The sequence below is a fragment of the Onychomys torridus genome, chromosome 4 (genome assembly GCF_903995425.1).
Source record: "Onychomys torridus chromosome 4, mOncTor1.1, whole genome shotgun sequence".
Taxonomy (NCBI): domain Eukaryota; kingdom Metazoa; phylum Chordata; class Mammalia; order Rodentia; family Cricetidae; genus Onychomys; species Onychomys torridus.
The window spans coordinates 120,959,569-120,981,095 of NC_050446.1; the positions used below are offsets into that span (position 1 = coordinate 120,959,569).

General features: G+C 38.4%; 1 protein-coding gene across 1 annotated transcript in view; it reads right to left on the reverse strand.

Annotated features, from left to right (window-relative positions):
- Top1 (DNA topoisomerase I) overlaps window positions 1–21,527 on the reverse strand; it is a 97,405-nt gene that overhangs the window by 48,140 nt on the left and 27,738 nt on the right. The window contains exons 3-5 of the mRNA XM_036183793.1: window positions 18,967–19,069; window positions 6,899–7,022; window positions 5,161–5,216 (exon numbers count right to left, since the gene is read on the reverse strand). Of these exons, the coding sequence (XP_036039686.1) occupies window positions 5,161–5,216; window positions 6,899–7,022; window positions 18,967–19,069 (283 nt within the window). The remainder of the gene's footprint in view (window positions 1–5,160; window positions 5,217–6,898; window positions 7,023–18,966; window positions 19,070–21,527) is intronic.

Sequence of the window (21,527 nt, forward strand, 5' to 3'; positions counted from 1 at the left end):
ACAATAATGTACAAAGAACTCAGCAGGCTAAGAAGGAAATCAGAGATACATCACCCTTTACAATAGCCACAAATGATATAAAATACCTTGGGGTTACTCTAACTAAGCATGTGAAGGAACTATATGACAAGAACTTTAAATCCCTGAAAAAAGAAATTGAAGATGTCAGGAAATGGAAAGACCTCCCATACTCATGGATAGGCAGGGTTAACATAGTAAAAATGGCGACCTTACCAAAAGCAATCTACAGATTCAATGCAATCCCCATCAAATTACCAACACAATTCTTCACAGACCTGGAAAGAATACTCAACTTCATATGGAAAAACAAAAAACCAGGATAGCCAAAAGAATCCTGTACAATAAAACACACGATCCCCGACCTCAAGCTCTACTATAGAGCTACCATAATAAAAACAGCTTGGTACTGGCATAAAAACCGACATGTGGACCAATGGAATCAAATTGAAGACCCTGACATTAACCTGCACACCTATAAACATATAATTTTTGACAAAGAAGCCAAAAATGTACAATGGAAAAAAGAAAGCATCTTCAACAAATGGTGCTGGCATAACTGGATGTCAACGTGTAGAAGACTGCAAATAGATCCATATCCGTCACCGTGCACAAAACTTAAGTCCAAGTGGATCAAAGACCTCAACATAAATCCAGTTACTCTGAACCTGAATGAAGAGAAAGGAGGAAGTAGTTTTGAACACATTGGCACTGGAGATTACTTTCTAAATATAACACCAGTAGCACAGACACTGAGAGAAACAATCAATCAATGGGACCTGTTGAAACTGAGAAGCTTTTGTAGAGCAAAGGACACAGTCAACAAGACAAAGAGACAGCCTACAGAATAGGAAAAGGTCTTCACCAACCCCACATCTGACAGAGGGCTGATATCCAGAATATACAAAGAACTCAAGAAATTAGACATCAAAATGCCCAACAGTCCAATTAAGAAATGGGCTATAGAACTAAACAGAATTCTCAACAGAGGAAGTTCAAATGGCTGAAAGACATTTAAGGAATTGCTCAACATCCCTAATTATCCGGGAAATGCAAATCAAAATGACTCTGAGATACTACTTTACACCTGTCAGAATGGCTAAGATCAAAAACACAGAATACAGCTTATGCTGGAGAGGATGTGGAGCAAGGGAAACTCTCCTACACTGCTGGTGGGAATGCAAGCTTGTACACCCACTTTGGAAATCAATATGGCGCTTCCTTAGAAAATTGGGAATCCATCTCCCCCAAGACCCAGCTATACCACTCTTGGGCATATACCCAAGGAATGCTCAATCATACCACAAGGGCATTTGCTCAGCTATGTTCATATCAGCATTGTTTGTAGTAGCCAGAACCTGGAAACAACCTAGATGCCCTTCAACTGAAGAATGGATAAAGAAAATGTGGTACATATACACAATGGAGTACTACTCAGCAGAGAAAAACAATGACATCATGAGGTTTGCAGGCAAATGGATGGATGTAGAAAAAAATCATCCTGAGTGAGGTAACCCAGACTCAGAAAGACAAACATGGTATGTACTCACTCATAGTAGAATACTAGATGTAAAACAATGATGACTAGACTGCTACACACAACTCCAGGGAGGCTACCTAGAAAATGAAACCCTAGGAAAGGCACAGGGATCGCCCAATGACAGAGAAATGGATGAGATCTACATGAACCTGGAAAACAGTGGGATTAATGAAGGGCAAGGTTCGAGGGAAAGAGAGCTAAGGGAAGCAGGAGATGTCAGCTGGATCAAGAACAGAAAGGGAGAACAAGGAATAACAGACCATGATAAATGAAGACCACATGAGAACACGAAGAAGCAAAGTGCTAGAAAGGTCCCCAGAAATCCACAATGATACATCCACTATAGACTACTGGCAATGGTCAAGAGAAAGCCTGATCTGACCTAGTCTGGTGATCAGATGGCCAAACACCCTAACTGTCGTGCTGGAACTCTCATCCAATAACTGATGGAAGTGGAGGCAGAGATCCTTGGCCAGGCCCCAGGTGGAGCTCCAGGGGTCCAGAAATTGTCGAGAAAGAGGAGGGACTGTAAGAGTGTGAATTGTTGAGACCAAGATTGGAAAAGCACAGGGACAAATAGCCAATGCTATGGGATGTTCTGTATGTTAAATGTGTTGTTGCTCTGATTGGTTAAAATAAACAAAGTGCTGATTGGCCAGTAGCCAGGCAGGAAGGATAGGGTAGGCAGGACAAGAGAGGAGAGAATTCTGGGAGGTGAAAGGCTGGAGGGAGACACTGCCAGCCACCGCCATGACAAGATATAAGGTAATGGTAAGCCACAAGCCACGTGGCAAAGTATAGATTAATAGAAATGGGTTAATTTAAGACAGAAGAAGTAGATAACAAAAAGCCTGCCACAGCCATACAGTTTATAAATAATATAAGTCTCTGTGTGCTTACCTGGTTGGGTCTGAGCGACTGTGGGACTGGCGGGTGAGAGAGATTTGTCCTGACTGTGGACCAGGCAGGGAAACTCTAACTACAAGCCAAACTAATGGAAACACATGAATTACAAACCAAAAGCTGTGGAGCCCCCAACTGGATCAGGCCCTCTGTGCCCCCAACTGGATCAGGCCCTCTGTATAAGTGAGACAACTGAATAGCTTGAACTGTTTGGGAGGCGCCCAGGCAGTGGGACCCAGACCTGTCCTTAGTGCATGAGCTGGCTGTTTGGAACCTTGGGCTTAAAGGGGGACACTTTGCTCAGCATGGAAGTACAGCAGGGGACCTGCCTGTACTGAAGCTACCAGGTTGAGCTGAATCCCCAGGGGAGTCTTGTCCCTGGAGGAGATGGGAATGGAGGGGAGGGGCTGGGAGGAAGGTGGGGACAGGAGTGGGACGGGGGAGGACAGGGGAACCCATGGCTGATGTGTAAAATTAAAACACAAATAATAATAAAAAAAAAATCCATCAATAAATGAGCAAGTGAACATAGTCTCAAAATATAACAAGCAATAAATACTTAAAAAAAATAACGTTTTTTGTTTGTTTGTTTTTCAAGACAGGGTTTCAATGTGTAATTTTGGTGCCTGTCCTGGATCTCGCTTGTAGACCAGGCTGGCCTCAAACTCATAGAGCTCTGCCTGCCTCTGCCTCCCAAGTGCTAGGATTAAAGGCGTGCGCCAAAAATAACATTCTTAGCCATTAGGGAAATGAAAATTAAAACCACCCCAGTCAGAACAGCTATCAAAAAGAACAAGTAAAAAAAAAAAAAAAAATGCTGGTGAAGATGTAAACTGGTAGTAGGGCCACTATGGAAATCCTTCTGAGGACTATACCTAAAAACAAATACCACTTCTACAGCTGCTGTGGAATAATCCTATTGTACACTGTAAAGATTTGTCACTCAGCCGAGTGGTGGTGGCACACGCCATTAATCCTAACACTCGAGAGACAGAGCCAGGCAGATCTCTGTGATTTCGAGGCCAGCCTGGGATACAGAGTGAGTTCCAGGAAAGGAGCAAAGCTACACAGAGAAACCCTGTGGGGGGGGGGGGGGGGGAATTGTCACTCAAATTGGTTTAATAAAACACTGATTGGCCAGTAGCCAGACAGAAAGAATAGGCAGGGCAACCAAAGTAAGGATGCTGGTGAAGAAGAAGTTGCCAGCCAGTTGTAGAGGAAGCAAGATGAGAATGCCGTACTGAGAAAAGGAACCAAGCCATGCGGTTAAACACAGACAAGAATTTTGGGTTAATTTAAGTGTAAGAGCTAGTTAATAATGAGCCTGAGCTACCGGCCAAGCATTTATAAGTAATATTAAGCTTCCAGGTCAATTTGGGAAGCGGCTACTGAATATTTGGGAGCTGCTGGAGGGACAGAGACTTCCATTTACATACAGCTGTTCCTCTTTCTCCTCCCAATCAATTACAAAGCCTTGGAGATCCAGAAGAAACACTGCAACACCCAACTGGTTCAAAGCAAATGCTTCATCTTAAGAGAGTCATGTGTGACTTTTAAAGCAGGTAGTGAGGGTCTGCTATACTTCAAATAATTTACCAAAAAAAAAAAAAAAAAAGTTTTAGTGGTAAAGCATCTAGATCCTCTATAAGACTCAATGCTAGCAAGGTGAATCAGAGGCTAGTACCTAGGAGAAGCACATGTTCCCAACACTTCTAACCCTCCAAAAACCTGTGAATGAACTAAGGACAACACAGCAAGTTCAAAGAATCTATTCAGATCTTAGTTTAATAAAAGTTTTGCATGATCTCTAGGCAGAGATTAAGATATCATAACCCTCAATCAATTTATGTAAGACACAGAACCCCAAGGGTAGCTTGTAGAATACTTCACCTTTTTCTATATTCTTAAGCCAGTTATGAAACATCCCTGCAGAAGGCACTTGCTTCTCTTTCTCTAAAGTACCTGGATACATTCATGGCACAGTCTCAAAAATCTTTATCAAATAAAACAAAGTCCAAAGACTCAAGTGAGTAAACCTCCCGAGTCACTGTCTCAGTCAGTAAAGATAAATGCTTTGAACAATCCCCTAACAAAACCATTCAATTGTTCTGTGGAAGGTATGAGAATATATAATGTGATTCTAAATGGTCTTCTGAATCTAGAGAGGACTTGGGAGCTTACTTGAGGATACTGAAAATGGGGAAAAGACAAGAACAAGTGCAGACAGTAAAAACGGGCTATAGGTAGTATATATACTTATTCCTAAAATTAAGTCCAATAAGGATCTATATATAAGCCTTACAATATTAAAAAGGAGTAATTCAGTGACTAAGAAATTCCAAACCAAGGAGTTTCTTTTGAAATATTGGGGAATAGTAAATTTACATTGTGGATATACTAAAAACCCATAAACTATACACACTCTAAAATGGCAAATTTTGTGGTATGCATATATCTCAACTTTTTAAAAAATCTTAATTCTGTCAGCCTTCTCCATTTCTGAACTATCTGGATAAGTGCTATTCAATCCCACTGACTACAACTCTAAAAACACAAGCTGGTCTAGGTCAAGGTCTCTTACTACCTACTGACTGTTTTGAACCATCAAGGTGGCTAAGTCAGTACATGTTGGAAAAGTGTAGACACCACCAGGTGGAGTCACCCAGAAAAAAAGAAGCTACCATAGCAGAAGATCTTACCTAGAGAAGCCATTTTCCTTCTCCTTCTTTATTTTTGCATCCCCAGCTGCTCTAATCTGCAAGGTAAAAACCACAGCAACTCAGTAAGTGCTTTGGAAAGTATTAAATACTTAAAACAAATCTCTTATTCAAGACTATTACCATCAACTGGGAAGGTTAAAAACTGTTATTAGCATATATTAACTATACATAAACCAGGTTTCATTATAACATTTATACAAGTATATAAGGTATTCTGATCTATGCGTAGCTTGTCCTCCCACTCCCATTGATCCCCTTTTCCCAATAAGTCCTTACAATTGCATGTCTTGTTTTGTCTTCTTGAGTGATTCACTGAGTTGAATGAAGGTTGCTTACAGAAGTATAGGCACCTTACCAATGACTACACCACTAGAGAAAATGTCTCTTTCCTCTAATAACCTTTAATGGGTGATAAGTCTTAAAGGAGTGAGGTCTCGTGAGTCCCTACCCTTCTCTAAGACAAAATGTTGATGGGGACATATTGCTGTACATAATATATACAGTTCACTGTTCAAGAAGGCCAAGGCCATGCCAGGCCATTTTGGAGCATCTCGATCCTGGATTGACTCTTGTTATCAAAACTAAGGTGGGTCAACTAAAGACCTTGACTTTTTCCCAAGTTTAGTTTTTGACAATTCTAGGTAAAACTGACTGAGAAAGGTCTTACTCAAAACAGCAACTTTTTAATTTTAAAATAACAGTAATTACACTTCCCCAGTAATTATATTCCCTGCTCAAAATTTGCTGCTGATGGTGCAGAGAAAAGAACAAATACCAAAATCAAGAGAATGGACTAGTCTATCTCCTACTCTCTCTGGTTTAGGCAGAGTTTATCTATTTTTTCTCATCTCCTTCAATGTTCTTTTTTGCACTTGTCACTAAAAAATAGATCTTTCAAAAATCTTGACACAAACACACAACGGAATGACCCTCAGCTTCCTTCACAAAACCATCAGTACATTGGCTATCTTGGGAAAGATGGGGACAGCAAGTCAGGAATGAACAAGGTGTCTTTTTCCACAATCTACTTTACCGTGTCTGAGTTTTTTTATGCAAGAATCTTCAATCTTTCTTTTTTGAGACAGGGCATACATCCCAGTCTGGAAATCATCTTGAACTCACTTTTTAAACCAAGACGGACGTCTTTGAATTTCTACTCTTCCTGTCTCCAACTCTCAAATGCTGGGATTGATTATAGGCATGTACCAATATACCTGGTTTAGGTAGTGCTGGGGATCAAACTAAAGTCTTCCTGCATTCTAGTCACTCTACCACCTAGGTACATACCCAACTCCAGAATCTTCAATCTTCACCAAAAGGAGACCCAATAAAGCTTTAGGCCTTCTTCCAAAAACAGAAACTTCCCTAATACAGAAAAATGATGTTTCCAGAAACTTTATATCCTCATTATAGTATAAAATAAACAGGTTTACTGTATTGTGAGAGACCCAGTGATTTAGTTTTCATAGTTTCAACAGGTCGACTCTAAAATTTCCTTTTGGGAGGGAAGTGGGGGATTCAGTGAAACACTGCAAAGAAGCAGAGGGCTAGGCATTAACTACAGAATTGCCTGCTAACTCTGAAGTCTTCCTACAGACCATTTTATTCCCAATACCAAGGTTATATACAACAAAGGTAATTTTGTTACCTGCTTCTAAAGTGATCAAAATAAAAGCACATCTTAACTCCTTTTTTCCCCCTAAAGGAAAGTTAGTACCTTTTCCTCCTTTCGTTTTTCCTTGTCTCTGTCTTTATGTTTGTCTTTATGTTTTTCTGAGCTTCCATCTTTGTGTTTGGTTTTCTCTTTCTCTTTATGTTTCTTTTCAGAATCTTTATGTTCACTGTTAAAAATAAGACAAAGTGTTAGCCTAGAGTTAGGACCACAAGACTAACTTAAAAGACATCAATCATGAAAACTTGTAATATTTAGATAGTCCCGACAAAAGAAAGGTTCAAAGACTGCTGGCTGTATCAGTGGTCCCTCCTAGGTTAGTTCACCAAGAGTAACCAGAAACACCAAAAGAAATCATCTGGATTTTGTTTTGATCTCCCCTCAGCTCCTAGGTACAAGCTGCCACTGGGACAGAAACCCATAATGAACCAGAAGGACAAAGAACTATACCCAGTGTGTAACTGCACTGCTATATTAGTAGCACAGAGAACAACTGGGAAGGAGGAAATATTCCATGACATAACCTTGCTTCATGACTCTGTGAGAATGGCATGGGCCAAATGAGACCTGAAAGATGGTGCCCCTTTACGCTGTTGACTCAGCAGTCAATCAAGTTCCTTAGAAATAAGGTTGCTAAAGTCCTGAACATAGTCACTTGTATCCTGTCCTCACAGAAGCTTCTTTATAGGATTCCTTCATAGTTGTGACATATAACCTGGGAATTTGGAGTTCTCCGCTTTTGGGTTCTTGCTCTAATTAATAAAAGAACTTAGAAACAGACTCAGAGGAAGATTAGGGCACACAAGTAGAAAATCTTGGTACCTGCCAGAGGAAGGTAGAGACAGAAGAGGAAGACAGAAAGCCATGCTGTTGAATTAGGCCAACATGTTCAGCAATGGAGGTCCCCAAATAGACACATGGCAAACAAGCAGCTCCATGGCAGAAGGGGTGTGGGGAGTGAGTGTCTTAGAGAACAAGTGAGAAAACTCAGAGTTGTCAGAGGAAACATGTCTAGACTTTTGGCCGGTTTATCAATGAAAAACAGATTTAAAATTAAAAGAAAAAGCTTTTATGAATTAGGTCCCACAGAAGCAGGTAGATAAACTCTACAGCACTACATAATGGAAGCTCTGCAAATGACTGAATCCAGAACATTCTTTAATCTTTAAAAGTGACAGAATATACAGCAAGTCTAGTTATTTATATAACTTTCTAACGACAAAAAAATACAATGGAAGTTCTCTGACAGTCACATCTAATAGATGAGGACTCAATCCAACTTACTCAAAATGTATCTGGTGGCTATGCCAGCCTCAAGACAAAATGTTGTAAAGTGAATGGACCAGCATAATGAAAGTTTCCCCACTAGCTTTAACTAGGAAGAACTAATTACTTCTAGATGAAGTTTATAAATTCTGCTTGCCTCTTCCCCACAATAAGAAAAGACCCATCTGAAATTAGGACAAGTTCTACATTCATTATTTCAGAGTCTTGCTTTGAAAGAGACAAGTGGTTATACTAGTAACACTGTAAAATTACAATTCCTATTTTGGAAAGCAAAATATTACATTTCAAGGCAAGAGCCATTAAAATCATCATACATGTTCATATAGGACCCACCTTCTAGAAATTTCTTATGGAAATAATGTTACATACAAAGATGTTTATTTTGGTACTTACCAAAAGGAAAAAGAAAATAGGAAAATGGATATAATCTAAATGATTGGAAATTGTGTTATATCAAATTATGTAACTATACAGAAATATTTGTTGACTACTCTAAGAATATATGCAGAATGTTCCTGACAAATAGGACTATGAAAAATGCCTTTGACTGTAAATGTAGACAGAAACAGAGACTACCAGTAAAAACCACATGGTACAGAACAATGTAGATAGTCATTTTCTTCCGTATATCTGGCTAAACAGTTACGGCATTTGCTTGCTGCAGGAACTGATGGATTCCATAGCTAAGCAAAACAGAACTCAAATTCAATTATATAAATTGGGGGTTCATCCCAAGTGCAGGAATGCTAAATATAGTAAGCCCAACCAATAGGGATAGTCAGGACTATAGGGTTCATCAGCTCATTCACCACTTGTTTTACTCAGAGCAGAGAAAGTGGGCTTCACAGGCAATGACCTCAAGAGGCCCAAAACATCTCCTCTAAAGCTGTTTCCTAAAGAGGATATTTGTCTATAAAGACAAAACAGGACAAAAAGTAATGGCATTAAATTAAGACAAGCCATAGAATATGGGTCAGCTGCACCTACTGTTATACCCACATCTATGCACAAAAGTAGCCATAGCTAGGACAGGCATCTGGATTATCAGTACAGACTCTAAGAACTCTAAGAGAGACAGGACTACAGGTTTAAGAGGAATGCAGAGACTATCACAGATGAGATGAAATGCCTGCTTTGCCTTGTTTACATACTCCTCCCTCATTTACATTCTCCTCCTGGTCTCATCAGCTGTTATTTAAGCAACAAGTTTCTAATCAGCAAACCTTTTAGCTCATGATGGGTAAATGGCACAAAGAATGCTTGCTGACGACAAACAGTGACCACATTTCTCCACTAACAGTACTAACAGTCTACTCACTGTGTTCTTGTGTGTTTCAATCAAAGTACAATGTTTTATCAAAAAAATTATCCTATAACCAGTATAAAAAAAATTAATCCTTGGGGCTGGAGAGATGCCTCAGAGGTTAAGAGGATACTGGCTGCTCTTCCAGAGGTCCTGAGTTCAATTCCCAGCAACTACATGGTGGCTCACAACCATCTATAATAAGATCTGGTGCCCTCTTCTGGCATGAAAGCATACATGCAGGCAGAACACTATACACATAATAAATAAATTTAAAAGAAGAAATCTAATCCTTTATATGTTGCTGAGCCTAAAATCTGACTCATTGGGTGGCATACACCTAATAATATTCATAGTTTTGATATTACTGTGTTTAGTTTCTATTATAAAAGTACTATAATAATAATAATAATAATAATAATAATAAACAACCCTGTAACAAAGTCTAAACACTGAAGTCTCCTACATAAATTTTATATAAAAGCAAACTCTGGGAACAAATGCAAGTCATCTTAATGATGAATATATCTTCTCCCCACACTATCCTCTAACCAAGCACTGTACTTGGTTTTAGTAATTGCAAGTGTGTTTGTGTATGTTTTGGTACTATGTAGTCCTGGCTATCCTAAAACTCACTATATAGACTAGGCTGGCCTTGAGCTTACAGAAATCTGCCAGCCTTTGCTACAATTAAAGGCATGCACCACACATGGCTGTACTTGTTTTCATAATCCTTATTGTACTCAATTTTATAATATTCCTGAGAGATAGGTTTTATTTTCTTTCAGATTAATTTATATACAGAAGAAGTGGTAGTTTAAAAACTAATGCAAATTCTGCTAGAGAGAAGCCAGGATTAAACTTAGTATTTCCATTTAGAAGTTTGAAGCACCAGCTAGTACACTGTTATCACCTTTCCACTTAAATACTATTTAAAATATCTGTTTTGTTTCCTTGTTTACTGTGGATGGGTATTTTGCCTGCATGTTATGTCTGCAAAACATGTGGTCTTGTTATCTGAGAAAGACAGTGGAGAGAGTCAGATCTCCTGGGGCTAAAGTTACAGAAGGTTGGGAGCTAGTATGCAAAAAGCTGATCATTAAAATGGGGTCCAGGTTGGGGATTTAGCTCAGTGGTAGAGCGCTTGCCTAGCAAGCACAAGGCCCTGGCTTCAATCCTTAACTCAAAAAATGGGGGAGGGGGTCCTCTGGAAGAGTAGTTAAGTACTCTTAACTGCAGAGGTATCTCTCCAACCCCAGATATCACATTTCCACTTAGTAAATATTATCATTTATTTTGCATAGAAAGTCTAAGATTTGACATATTAAAGTCATTAATATCTTGCCACTAAGTAGTTATTTCCTAAAACAGAAATCTTCAATACTTGAAAGAATCAGACCTTTGTGATTACTTCCTATAAAAATATAAATGGCTAATTAAGGAATGCTTCAGGCTCCATCTTCCTTTATATATTATACCACTCTTCCCAATTCTTTCTTTTTTTCTTTTTTTAGCTTTTTATTTTATGTGGATTGGTATGAAAGTATCAGATCCCTGGGAACTGGAGTTACAGACAGCTGTGAGCTGCCATGTGGGTGCTGGAAATTGAACCCGGGTCCTCTGGAGCCACTAAGCCATCTCTCCAGCCCTCTTCTTTTTTCTTTTGTTTTGTTTTTGTTTGTCAAGAAAAGGTTCCTCGGGCTGGAGAGATGGCTGAGGTTAAGAGCACTGACTGTTCCTCCAGAGGTCCTGAGTTCAATTCCCAGCAACTACATGGTAGCCCACAACCATCTAAAATTAGATCTTTGTGCCCTCTTCTGACAAGCAGGCATAAGTGCAGGCAGAACACTGTATACATAATAAATGGAAGGAAGGAAGGAAGGAAGGAAGGAAGGAAGGAAGGAAGGAAGGAAGGAAGGAAGGAAGGAAGGAAGAAAAAGTTTCTCTGTGTAACTGTTCTGGCTCCTGGCGGTCCTGTAACTCACTTTGTAGACCAGCCTGGCCTGAAACTCAAGAGATCTGTCTGCCTCTGCCTCACAAGTGCTGGGATTTAAGGTGTACACTACACCACCAGCTCCCAATTCTCTTTCTTAATGAAAGTAATCAGAAAATTAATCTGCCTCAGTGGAAAACTCCTTGATCCAGCAATCACGTCCCTCTGTGAGTAAGATTATACTACACCAGCTGAATCACCAAAGCCATATTAAAGAAAGTAAACAGTATGTCTAGCCTTAAATGAAACATACAAATACACATAAATACATATATATGGCACCCACTCCTCTAAAGGCTCAGGGTCATTGCAGAAGAGGGCAGAAGGAGTGTCATAAGAGGCAGGGGTAATAGAATACAAATTCTCTGAGAACTAATAATTAAAAAGAGAAAGATAATGAACAGAAAAGACTTAAAGCTTTCTTTTCATAATGTTCATGACTCTTATGCTTCAACCAGGTGAATTCCAATGATGATGATGATGATAATGATGAAGATGATAAAAGAAATTAGCCCATGCTATTTTTAATGTGAGACAATAGTGAGAATCTGGTCTGTGGCTCTTAGGAGCTAAGCAAACAAAAGATTGACCAGTACTTCTTTAAAGCATGTATAAAAACAGAAGGAAGGTGAGAGAAGGGACAAGGAAGGGGATGGCAGGAAGAAGCCAGGAATATAAGGCATTTCTCTTTTCCATTAGAAAATTATTTAATTTTGTAGGGAAAAATTAAAAGGGAATGGACCCTTGTAACACCTGGAGTCTGATATTCTGGGAAGCTAGATGTTGGCTATGGGAAGACATCAAAATCTGTTCTTTATGGACAATAGTGTTTAGGAAATAGAATAGTAGCACACAACATATATACATCTTGCTCTAACAAAACCCTGAGATAAGTACTGGCATCTCCACTTCACACATCTGGAAATTAAAGCATAGAAAACTTAAGTAAGGTGCTCAAAGAGAACTAGTTAATGAGAAAGAATGAGGATTTAAACTCAGGCAGTCTGGCTCCAGAGTCTGTCATGAACTTGACCATTCTACTATTTCCCAAACAAAGCAGGCAAGCAAATAAATAAGTAAATACTATTAAGTTGAATAGAAATCTACTCATCTTCTGAGAATAGGACTTAGTCACTGATGCATGCCAACTATTCAAAGCAGCAGACCCTGAAGGTCACAGACAATTGAATCTTGGATATTCCAACTACAGAGTGAGTCGGCTACAAAAGGAACGAAATTAATGGCTTTTCAAGGAAAGCAGGGAGCTAAATAAAGCTTAAATATTTTAAATAAAATAATTCAAGGCAACTTCAAAGTTGTCTCTGGGAAAAAAGTGCAGCAACTAGTTTTCAAAAGGCTCTAAGGCATGGTGGCTGCTTAATATCCATCATCATTAGGCTACTAAGAAAAATCACAAGGATTCTGCTCTTCTGAGTGGCTCACCTTGGATCTAGTAGATGTCTAAAACCACAGATAGTATCAAACTCTATTTATGGGGGTGGAGTGGAGGTTGGTATTCCTTATACAAGCATATCTATGATAAAATTTGATCTATAAATTAGGTATATTAGGGATTGATATCAACAATAACAATTTTCTGTAACTCTCAGCACATAATTATTTTCCCTCTCCTTTGAGAACTTTCCCTTTCCACTTACAAGAAACACTTTACTGCTTGCTTTGGTATAATCCTAAATTACTGCATCACTAGTCTCACACTTTGAAAGCATTAAGTAAAATAAAGGTAAATTGAATACAAGTTTCAACTATGATGTGTTGACAGATGATCTTCAGATAACCGAGACAACTACTGACAAACACCCTGAGAATACATATATATCTTGGATATACTGGATAGAGAGATGAATCAAGTCCCAGGGTTGTATTTCCTTAGAAAGTCATACAATTTGAAACTTAATGAGCCGAGTAAGTGGCTCATACCTATGTAATCCCAATAAGAAGCTCTTCAGTTTGAAGCCAGCCTTGGGTAACCATCTCAAAACAACTTAGGAACAATTATCACTAGGAATTTTCCATTAGTATAGTTTGAACTTCTTTTCTGAAGTTAATCATAGAAAGTCAAATTGTGGCCAAGAGAGGTATATACTATGTGTAATTACAGAAAATTAAAGTAAAATGGAATTTAGAAACTATTTATTCCTTTGTTTGCATGCTGGAATAAAAGAGGATGTGCTCAAAGATGCCCAAATCAATTCACATTCTAACATTCTACTCCTTCTCCATCAGAAGTTCCTTATCTTTAGCATTTTGGTTTTGAGTCATAGCATCTAATGGCTATGTATCTTATTATAAGGAGCCAGCCAACTATCCAAAACAGGAACCTTTTCTGTATTATAAAGTCCCTTTTAAACTGTTTCCAGTAACTTCCTCCTCCCTTTAAAATTAAGCACCAACAGTTTTCAGTAGGTAGTCTGCCTCAAGCCAGCATTAACTAAGGTATTCACCTAATTGCATTCCTTCCAAAACAAAATACATGCTACAATAGTAATATGTCTTGTTTATGCTTTGTTTATAGGAATAAAATTAGGGCTTGTATGTACTAGAAAAGTACTACCAACAACAGAGCTATACCCCCAACACTTTTCATACCTTTCTCACCATCTGGAATGTCCCTTTATTATATTTGATTGAGACAGTTATAATCCAGTTTTGCCTGAAACTTGGTGACCCTCCGATGCAGTTACCTCCCAAGCCAAATGTCACTGTGTCCAGCAGGAATACCTCTTTTTCTAGCCATTACCTTTCCTCCTTTTGAGATCATTAACTATTTTCAGTGTCTAGTTTCAATTGTTGTCTCTTTGAGCTGGGCGTGGTGGCACATGCCTTTAATCCCAGCACTCAGGAGGCAGAGGCAGGCAGGTCAGCCTGGTCTACAGAGCTACACAGAAACCTGTCTCAAAAAAAAAAAAAAAGGTGCCTCCACCATGAAATCTTAAAAGCAATGATTAGTATTCACTACAATAAGGGTAGAAACAACTGAAAATGTCATAACTCCAAATTCAATGTATCAATAATTAACTACTGATTTAGATCCCACCACAAAAACTAACAGCTCCAATTTATCTACATGATCTTCTATTAGGCTTTCTGGTAATCAACACTGTCACCATCATTATCTTACTTAGCATGTTACAGTTTATAATGAGCTATCATGTATGTAAACAAATCCAAAAGCTTGCCAAGGCAGGTACTGTTATTCCACAGTCAACCAAAAAGGAAAAAAGAGACAAAGAAGTTGAATGCTTGGATTATGGCAAAGCTTGTGAATGACAGAACTTAGCCTTTTGTTTTATGGTGCTTTTCAATATCACACCTAGTAATGAAGAAAATATGACTACTAATGAATGACTAAGAGGGCTGAGACAGCGGTACCGGGACACATACGATGCAGTCTTGTGGCTGAGAAATAACAGAGATAGGTTTAAGCAAAGAGTCTGTGAGCCCATAATGCTCACGATTAATATGAAAGACAACAAAAATACAAAATATGTTAAAAATCATATTTCATCAAATGACTTAAGAGCCTTTATGTTTGAAAGTCAAGAAGATATGGAGATTTTCCTCAGAGAGGTTCGTGACAATAAAAAGTTAAGAGTAAATGCTGTTATTGCTCCCAAGATTTCATATACAGACAAAGCACCTACAAGATCTCTGAATGAGTTAAAACAGTATGGCTTTTTTTCATATTTGCGAGAGCTGTTTGATGCACCTGATCCTGTGATGAGTTACCTTTGCTGCCAGTACCATATTCATGAAGTTCCTGTGGGAACTGAAAGGACCCGAAAAAGAATTGAACGGGTAATACAAAAAACTCACTTAAAACAAATTTATACAGCAAAAAAAAAGTATGTGTTAAAAACTTCTTTCTATTCAAATAAAGTTATTTCTAATAACACATCCCTGAAAGTAGCCCAGTTCCTCACTGTCACTGTGGATCTAGAACAAAGAAGACGCTTAAAAGAACAACTAAAGGAAATTAATAGAGAATTGGAAGCAGTGGAGTCAGGATTGGTGGCCTTGCGTGATACAAACAAGCATCTTGAGCTCAAAGACAATGAATGAGCTGAGACTGAAGAAGAAGGAGCTTCTTGAAAGAAAAACCAAAAAAAGACAACTGGAGCAGAAAATCAGCTCCAAGCTGGGAAGTAGAAGGCTGGGGAGACACTGCCAGCCGCCACCATGAAAAGCAACATGTAAAGACACTGGTAAGCCACAAGCCATGTGACAAAGTATAGACTAACAGAAATGGGTTAATTTAAGATAGAAGAAGCAGATAACAAGAAGCCTGCCACGGCCATACAGTTTCTAAACAATGTTTCTTGGTTGGGTCTGAGCGACTGTGGGACTGGTGAGTAAGAGAGATTTGTCCTGACTGGGCCAGGCAGGAAAACTCTAACTACAATAGTCCTTTTCTTTCAAAGTTTTTTTTTTTTTAAATCTGAACTATAAAAATGTTACTGCTCTGTCCCTTGTTTGTTTTCTATTGCTGTGATAAAACACTGATCCAAAGGAACTTGGGGGGAAATGATTTATTTGGCTTACATGTCCCAGGTCACAATCCACTGAAGCCAAGGCAGAAGTCAAGCAAAAGCCATGGAGGAATGCTGTTTACAGGCTTATCCCAAATGGCTTGCCAAGCCAGCCTTCTTATACAACCCCAGGGATGGCACAGCCTACAGTAGGTTGGGCCTTCTAACATCAACCATTAATCAAAAACATGCCCCCAGGCTTGCCTACAAGCAGATTTTATAGAGACATTTTCTCAACTTCCCAATTGAGGTTCCCTCTTTCCAAATGACTGTAACTTATGCAAGTTCACAAAAAGTAACCAGCACATAATCATAGGTCAAGAAATAAACGAGGACTTGAGAGATGGTGAAGTTGTTAAAAGCACTTGCTGCTCTTGCAGAGGACCTGGGTTCAGTTCCTAGCACCCACATGGTGGCTCGCTCATAAGCAAAATACTCATATCATACATATAAATTAAGTCTAATAAAATAAAGAATAAATTACATAAGTAACAATTTAACTGGTGTAAAAGTGTAACATCACAGGCCAAACGAGAAAAACAAAAACAGGAGACAGAGATGAGTTTTCCTAAGGTCAAAATTTGATGTGATTCGTGCTTTTAGTGACAAATTTGAGGGACTTAAGATCCAAAAAGAAAGGTAGTAACATGAGCTGGTCTTTTAAAATTTAGGGAATAACCTGGTGGTGATGGAGCACACCTTTAATCCCAGCACTTGGGAGCCAGAGGCAGGCAGATCTCTGTGAGTTTGAGGCCAGCTGGGTCTACAGAGTGAGTTTCTGGACATCCAGGGCTGTTACACATAGAAAACCTGTCTTGAAAAAACAAAGAAAGTAAAACAAAAAAAAAAATTAAGAGAACCTACAACATGCTTAGGAGGACAGTGTTTGTACTTGGGTAAATTGGCAACACAACTGACTTTGTTTAAGCAGGGAATTCGATTTTGTTGTTGTTGTTTTGATTGTAAGGAATCATCTACTGGGGATATTAGAGTCACAATTTTTTCTTATTGGATAATGTGACTTTTGTACACATGACCTCAGACTCCTGTCCACACAAAGAAATAAATGAAATCATCTTCAATATTGGCTACCTTGTTTTGCACCTTGAGTGAAACCAAATAACCAAGATGGGATTCTTTCAGGTTCATGTCCACAGCACCAGAAGAAAGGTAGCTCTCCTGTTTATACTACTATTATTGCACAGGAATGTACCTGGACTTGAGTCCCAAGTACAATCTGATGACAAATAATCAATGCTACTATCCAGATGAAGGGACACAGAAATACATTCCAAACTCCTGCTCCCTAACAGTAACAGCTGAAATGAGGATAACAGTCACAAAGTTAACTAGGCTGGGTCAGAAAGAAAAACCAAAAAATGATTTGTAAGCATTCTGAAAAAGGTCATTCTAAGTTTTAATTATTCTGGGCTTCAGAATAATGAATCTGCAGCAACAGAAAACTAAAGAAACCTCGCACTACTAGGAACATCAGCAATCACTTATACAAGAACTGTAGTAGAGTATAACCTTTACACACTTGCTTTGCTATAAAAACTATGTCTAGGGAATGGTCAAAACAGGAAGCAGTTGTAAGCTTCCTTACAAGGTATCTGTCCTCATAAACTTAACCACATATAATTAGAGACTTACAGTCACGGAAACGCAGGCCAAGTTCTTTCAATGCTTCCTGGCAAAAAGGCTACTGGTTTTATAAAAGTGTATTAAAAGACAGAGTGTATACCAAAACCTGCCTAAATTTAGGCTGGACATGGTAGCATTGGCTATAATTATTAATTCTCTTCAAAATTCTAATAGTTTATGTGTGTGCATATTTTGAGGCTCTGATAATACTAAAGAAACATGAATAGTTATTAATGTCCTTTGTATCATCATGAAATGAGGTTCTTTACCTTTAGCAATATTCTTTACTCTCGAATCTACTTTTGTAGATATTACTATTAGCTGCACAAATGTAAACTACAGAAGGTAAGATGCACAAGAACCAAAACTCATTTCAAGTGCTGAGATTAGTATTAAGAGTAAATAAAATAAACTAGCTGATCAAACTATAAGAAATGACTGTGTAGTAGGAAAACCAGGAGGTTTGGGAAAAAATGTCCTCACTAGAGAAAATTAAACTGGTTATTTTAATGATTCATAAATAAATCACAAAATAGTAAGAAATTTTCTCTTAACTTGTCTGCTGACAATAAAAAAAAACTAGTGAAGTAATTTTAAAATATAAATATAGCTTAAAAATCTAGATAACAATGATATCAAATCATTTTTTTTTACAAAGAAGCTCTGTATGTTTGATTAAACAGCCTGTTACAATACAGCTATACTTTAGTATTATGAAATGTATATTAAAAGAAAACTCAATGTGCTTGCTTCGTAAATTTTGTTGTTGTTGTTGTTGTTGTTGTTTTTTGTTTGTTTTTGGTTTTTGGAGACAGGGTTTTTCTGTGTAGCTTTGCACCTTTTCTGGATCTCGTTCTGTAGACCAGGCTGGCCTTGAACTCAGAGATCCGTCTGCCTCTACCTCACGATTGCTGGGATTAAAGGTGTGCGCCGCCGCCACCGCCGCCACCACCACCCAGCAGAGAAAGCATTTTTAAATTAATTTATTTATTATGTATACAGCATGTATGACTGCAAGCCAAAGGAGGATGCCAGATCACATTACAGATGCTTGTGAGCCACCATGTGGTTGCTGGGAATTGTCAGGACCATCTGGAAGAGCACCTAGGGCTCTTAACCTCTGAGCCATCTCTCCAGCCACTTGGTACATCTTGATCTAAATAATAATATCCCAAGTGAGGCCTGAATTATAAAAGCATTCTCTTTAACAACTCCAACAAATACAGTTTCTTACTTTGCTACCCATGCTATTAGCCTCACCTCAAGCTGATACCTATCCATGGGAGCCAAGGATGCCAGCTCCCTAATAAGTGATGTCCTGTTGATCAATCCTTACCTGTTGCTATGCTTAGACTTTTCCCGGTCCTTTTCCTTATCCTTCTTGTGCTCTTTATGCCGGTGTTCTCGATCTTTATGTTTATCTTTGTGTTTGTGAGAATCTGCAACCATAAGAGACAAGTTGGTTACAAGAAATCATAAGTTATCTTTTGCCTACCTACCTGTAGAAACAGATGTCAAATGGCAAAGTGGCCATACATAACAGCACATACTACTGGTAGGAAGATTTCACAAAGACATCCCATCGCCTTGTCTCAAATCCAGGAACTTACTAATGATAAGGAAGCAATCTACCACTAAGCTGCCTCCATGGTTTCATTTACCGCTGAGTGACATCCATTATATGGCTATACTGTAATTTATGACTCACACGATGATGGACATTTGCTTCTAAATGAAGTAAACTTGCCAGGTCATATTTAAAAAGTACTTTTAACTTAAGTGCTAAATTATATATTCCAAAGTGGTTGTACTATCATACATATCCAAGAACAATCATTAGTTTTAAGCTTCTACAAATCATTAGCAACATCTAGAATTATCAGTCTTGGCTTTTTTGTTTGTTTCTCTTTAAGTCTTGCTATGCAGCTCTGGCTGGTCTGAATTCTGTATGTAATCAGGCTGGCCTTAAACTCAGAGATTCACTCACTCCTGCCTCGAGTGCATCACAATGCCTGGCTAATATAATCATTACTGTCTATATTGTGGTGGCTTGAATAAGAATGACCCCCACAGACGCATGAATTCGAGAGCTTAGTCATCACGAATGGCACTATCTGAAAATGTTAGGTAGGCAGTGTGGCCTTGTTGGAGTAGGTGTGTCACCAAGGGGTAGGATTTGTTCTCGACCTATGGATCAGGATGTAGCTCTAAGCTACACCTCCAGTGCTATACCTGCCTGCCTGCTGACATGCTTCCCGACATGAGGATGATGATGGACTAAACCTCTGAAACTGTAAGCAAACCCACAACTACAAGCTTTATTTTATAAGAATTGCCTTGGTCATGATGTTTCTTCACAGCAATGTAACAGTATACTACCTCATTGTGATTTTTAAAGATTTTATTTTACACATGAGTGTTTTGCCTACATGTAATGTATTATATGTGTGTGTGTGTGTGTGTGTGTGTGTGTGTGTGTGTGTGTGTGTCCTAGGTCCCCATAGAGGCCACAAGAGCATTAGATCCTCTGTAAATGGAGTCCTGGGGAGCCAAACCTAGGTCAAGAGCAAGTGCTCTTACCTTCTAAGCCAGCCCCATCATTGTGGTTTTAGTCCTTGTTTTTCTAATGATTAAGAGATGTTTTAATGAAGATTATCTGTGCTTATTGGCTATTCATATACTTTGGTTAAATATCTACTGCAATATCATCCAATGTCCTGTTTGTATGCATGTCTGTGTGAATCTGTATGCATCTTACTATTGAGTTGTACACGTTTTATATATATATATATATATATATATATATATATATATATATATATATATATATATTTCTGGGTTGCAAATATTTTGGCCACATGTATTATAATACTATGACTATATTCTGCTGGTTACTGGCTTGCTATTTTGGATGGATACCCTCCTTCATACATCAGACACTTAACTGAGATTTTAAAAGTGAACTTTCATAATGAGCCTTTTTTTTTTTCAAAAAGAGATTTATTCTGATAATGTGCATGGGTTTTTGGCTTGTATGTATGTCTGTGTGCCATGTCCATGTAATTCCTGTCTGTGGAGGCCAGAAAAGAGCATCAGATTCACTAGAACTGGAGTTACAGATGATTGTGAGCTTCCATGTGGGTGGTGGGAATCAAACCCAGGTCCTCTGGAAGAGCACTGGTAGGTCTTCACAGCCAAATTATCTCTGCAGCCCCTATAACTAGTCTTAAGAAAAAAGGTGTCCTGATTTATTTAATCAATTTTTTTCTTGGCATGAACTTTGCTTATCAAAATATCAATTGTTCTCACCTTACCCTCCAGTTCTCTTATAGAGGTATTCTTTGTTTTGATGTATATTGGTTGCATAACATAGTGGATTTCATTATTGCATTGTCTCTCCCCACTTTTTTCTAGTATTAGGGAAACACTACCACGGAGCTACATTGTAGGCCTTATTATAACATTTCATACATGTTATATAAAATACTTTGATATCCCCTCCTTCATTATCCATATTATCCCATTCCCATTGGGCCCCATCCTATTCCCATTTACTATAGTGTCTATTTAAGATCACATGAGGGAAACTTACAATACTGTGTACCTGAGTCTGGCTTATTGCTGTGCACCTTATATCCCAGATCTGGGGAGACAGAAACAGAACTCTGAACTCCCAGTTTAGTGAGAGATTCTATCTCAAAAATAAAATAAAATAAAATAAATAAGTGAAAAGAGGCCAGAGAGAAGTTTCAGTAGTTAAAAGTTCTTGCTGTTCTTTAAGATTGATGACAGGAGTTCATTTCATAGCACACAATGTCCCATAATTCCAGCTCCTGGGGATCTAACACATTCTTCTGGCCTCCAAGGTCATCTATATCATAGATACACATAAATAAA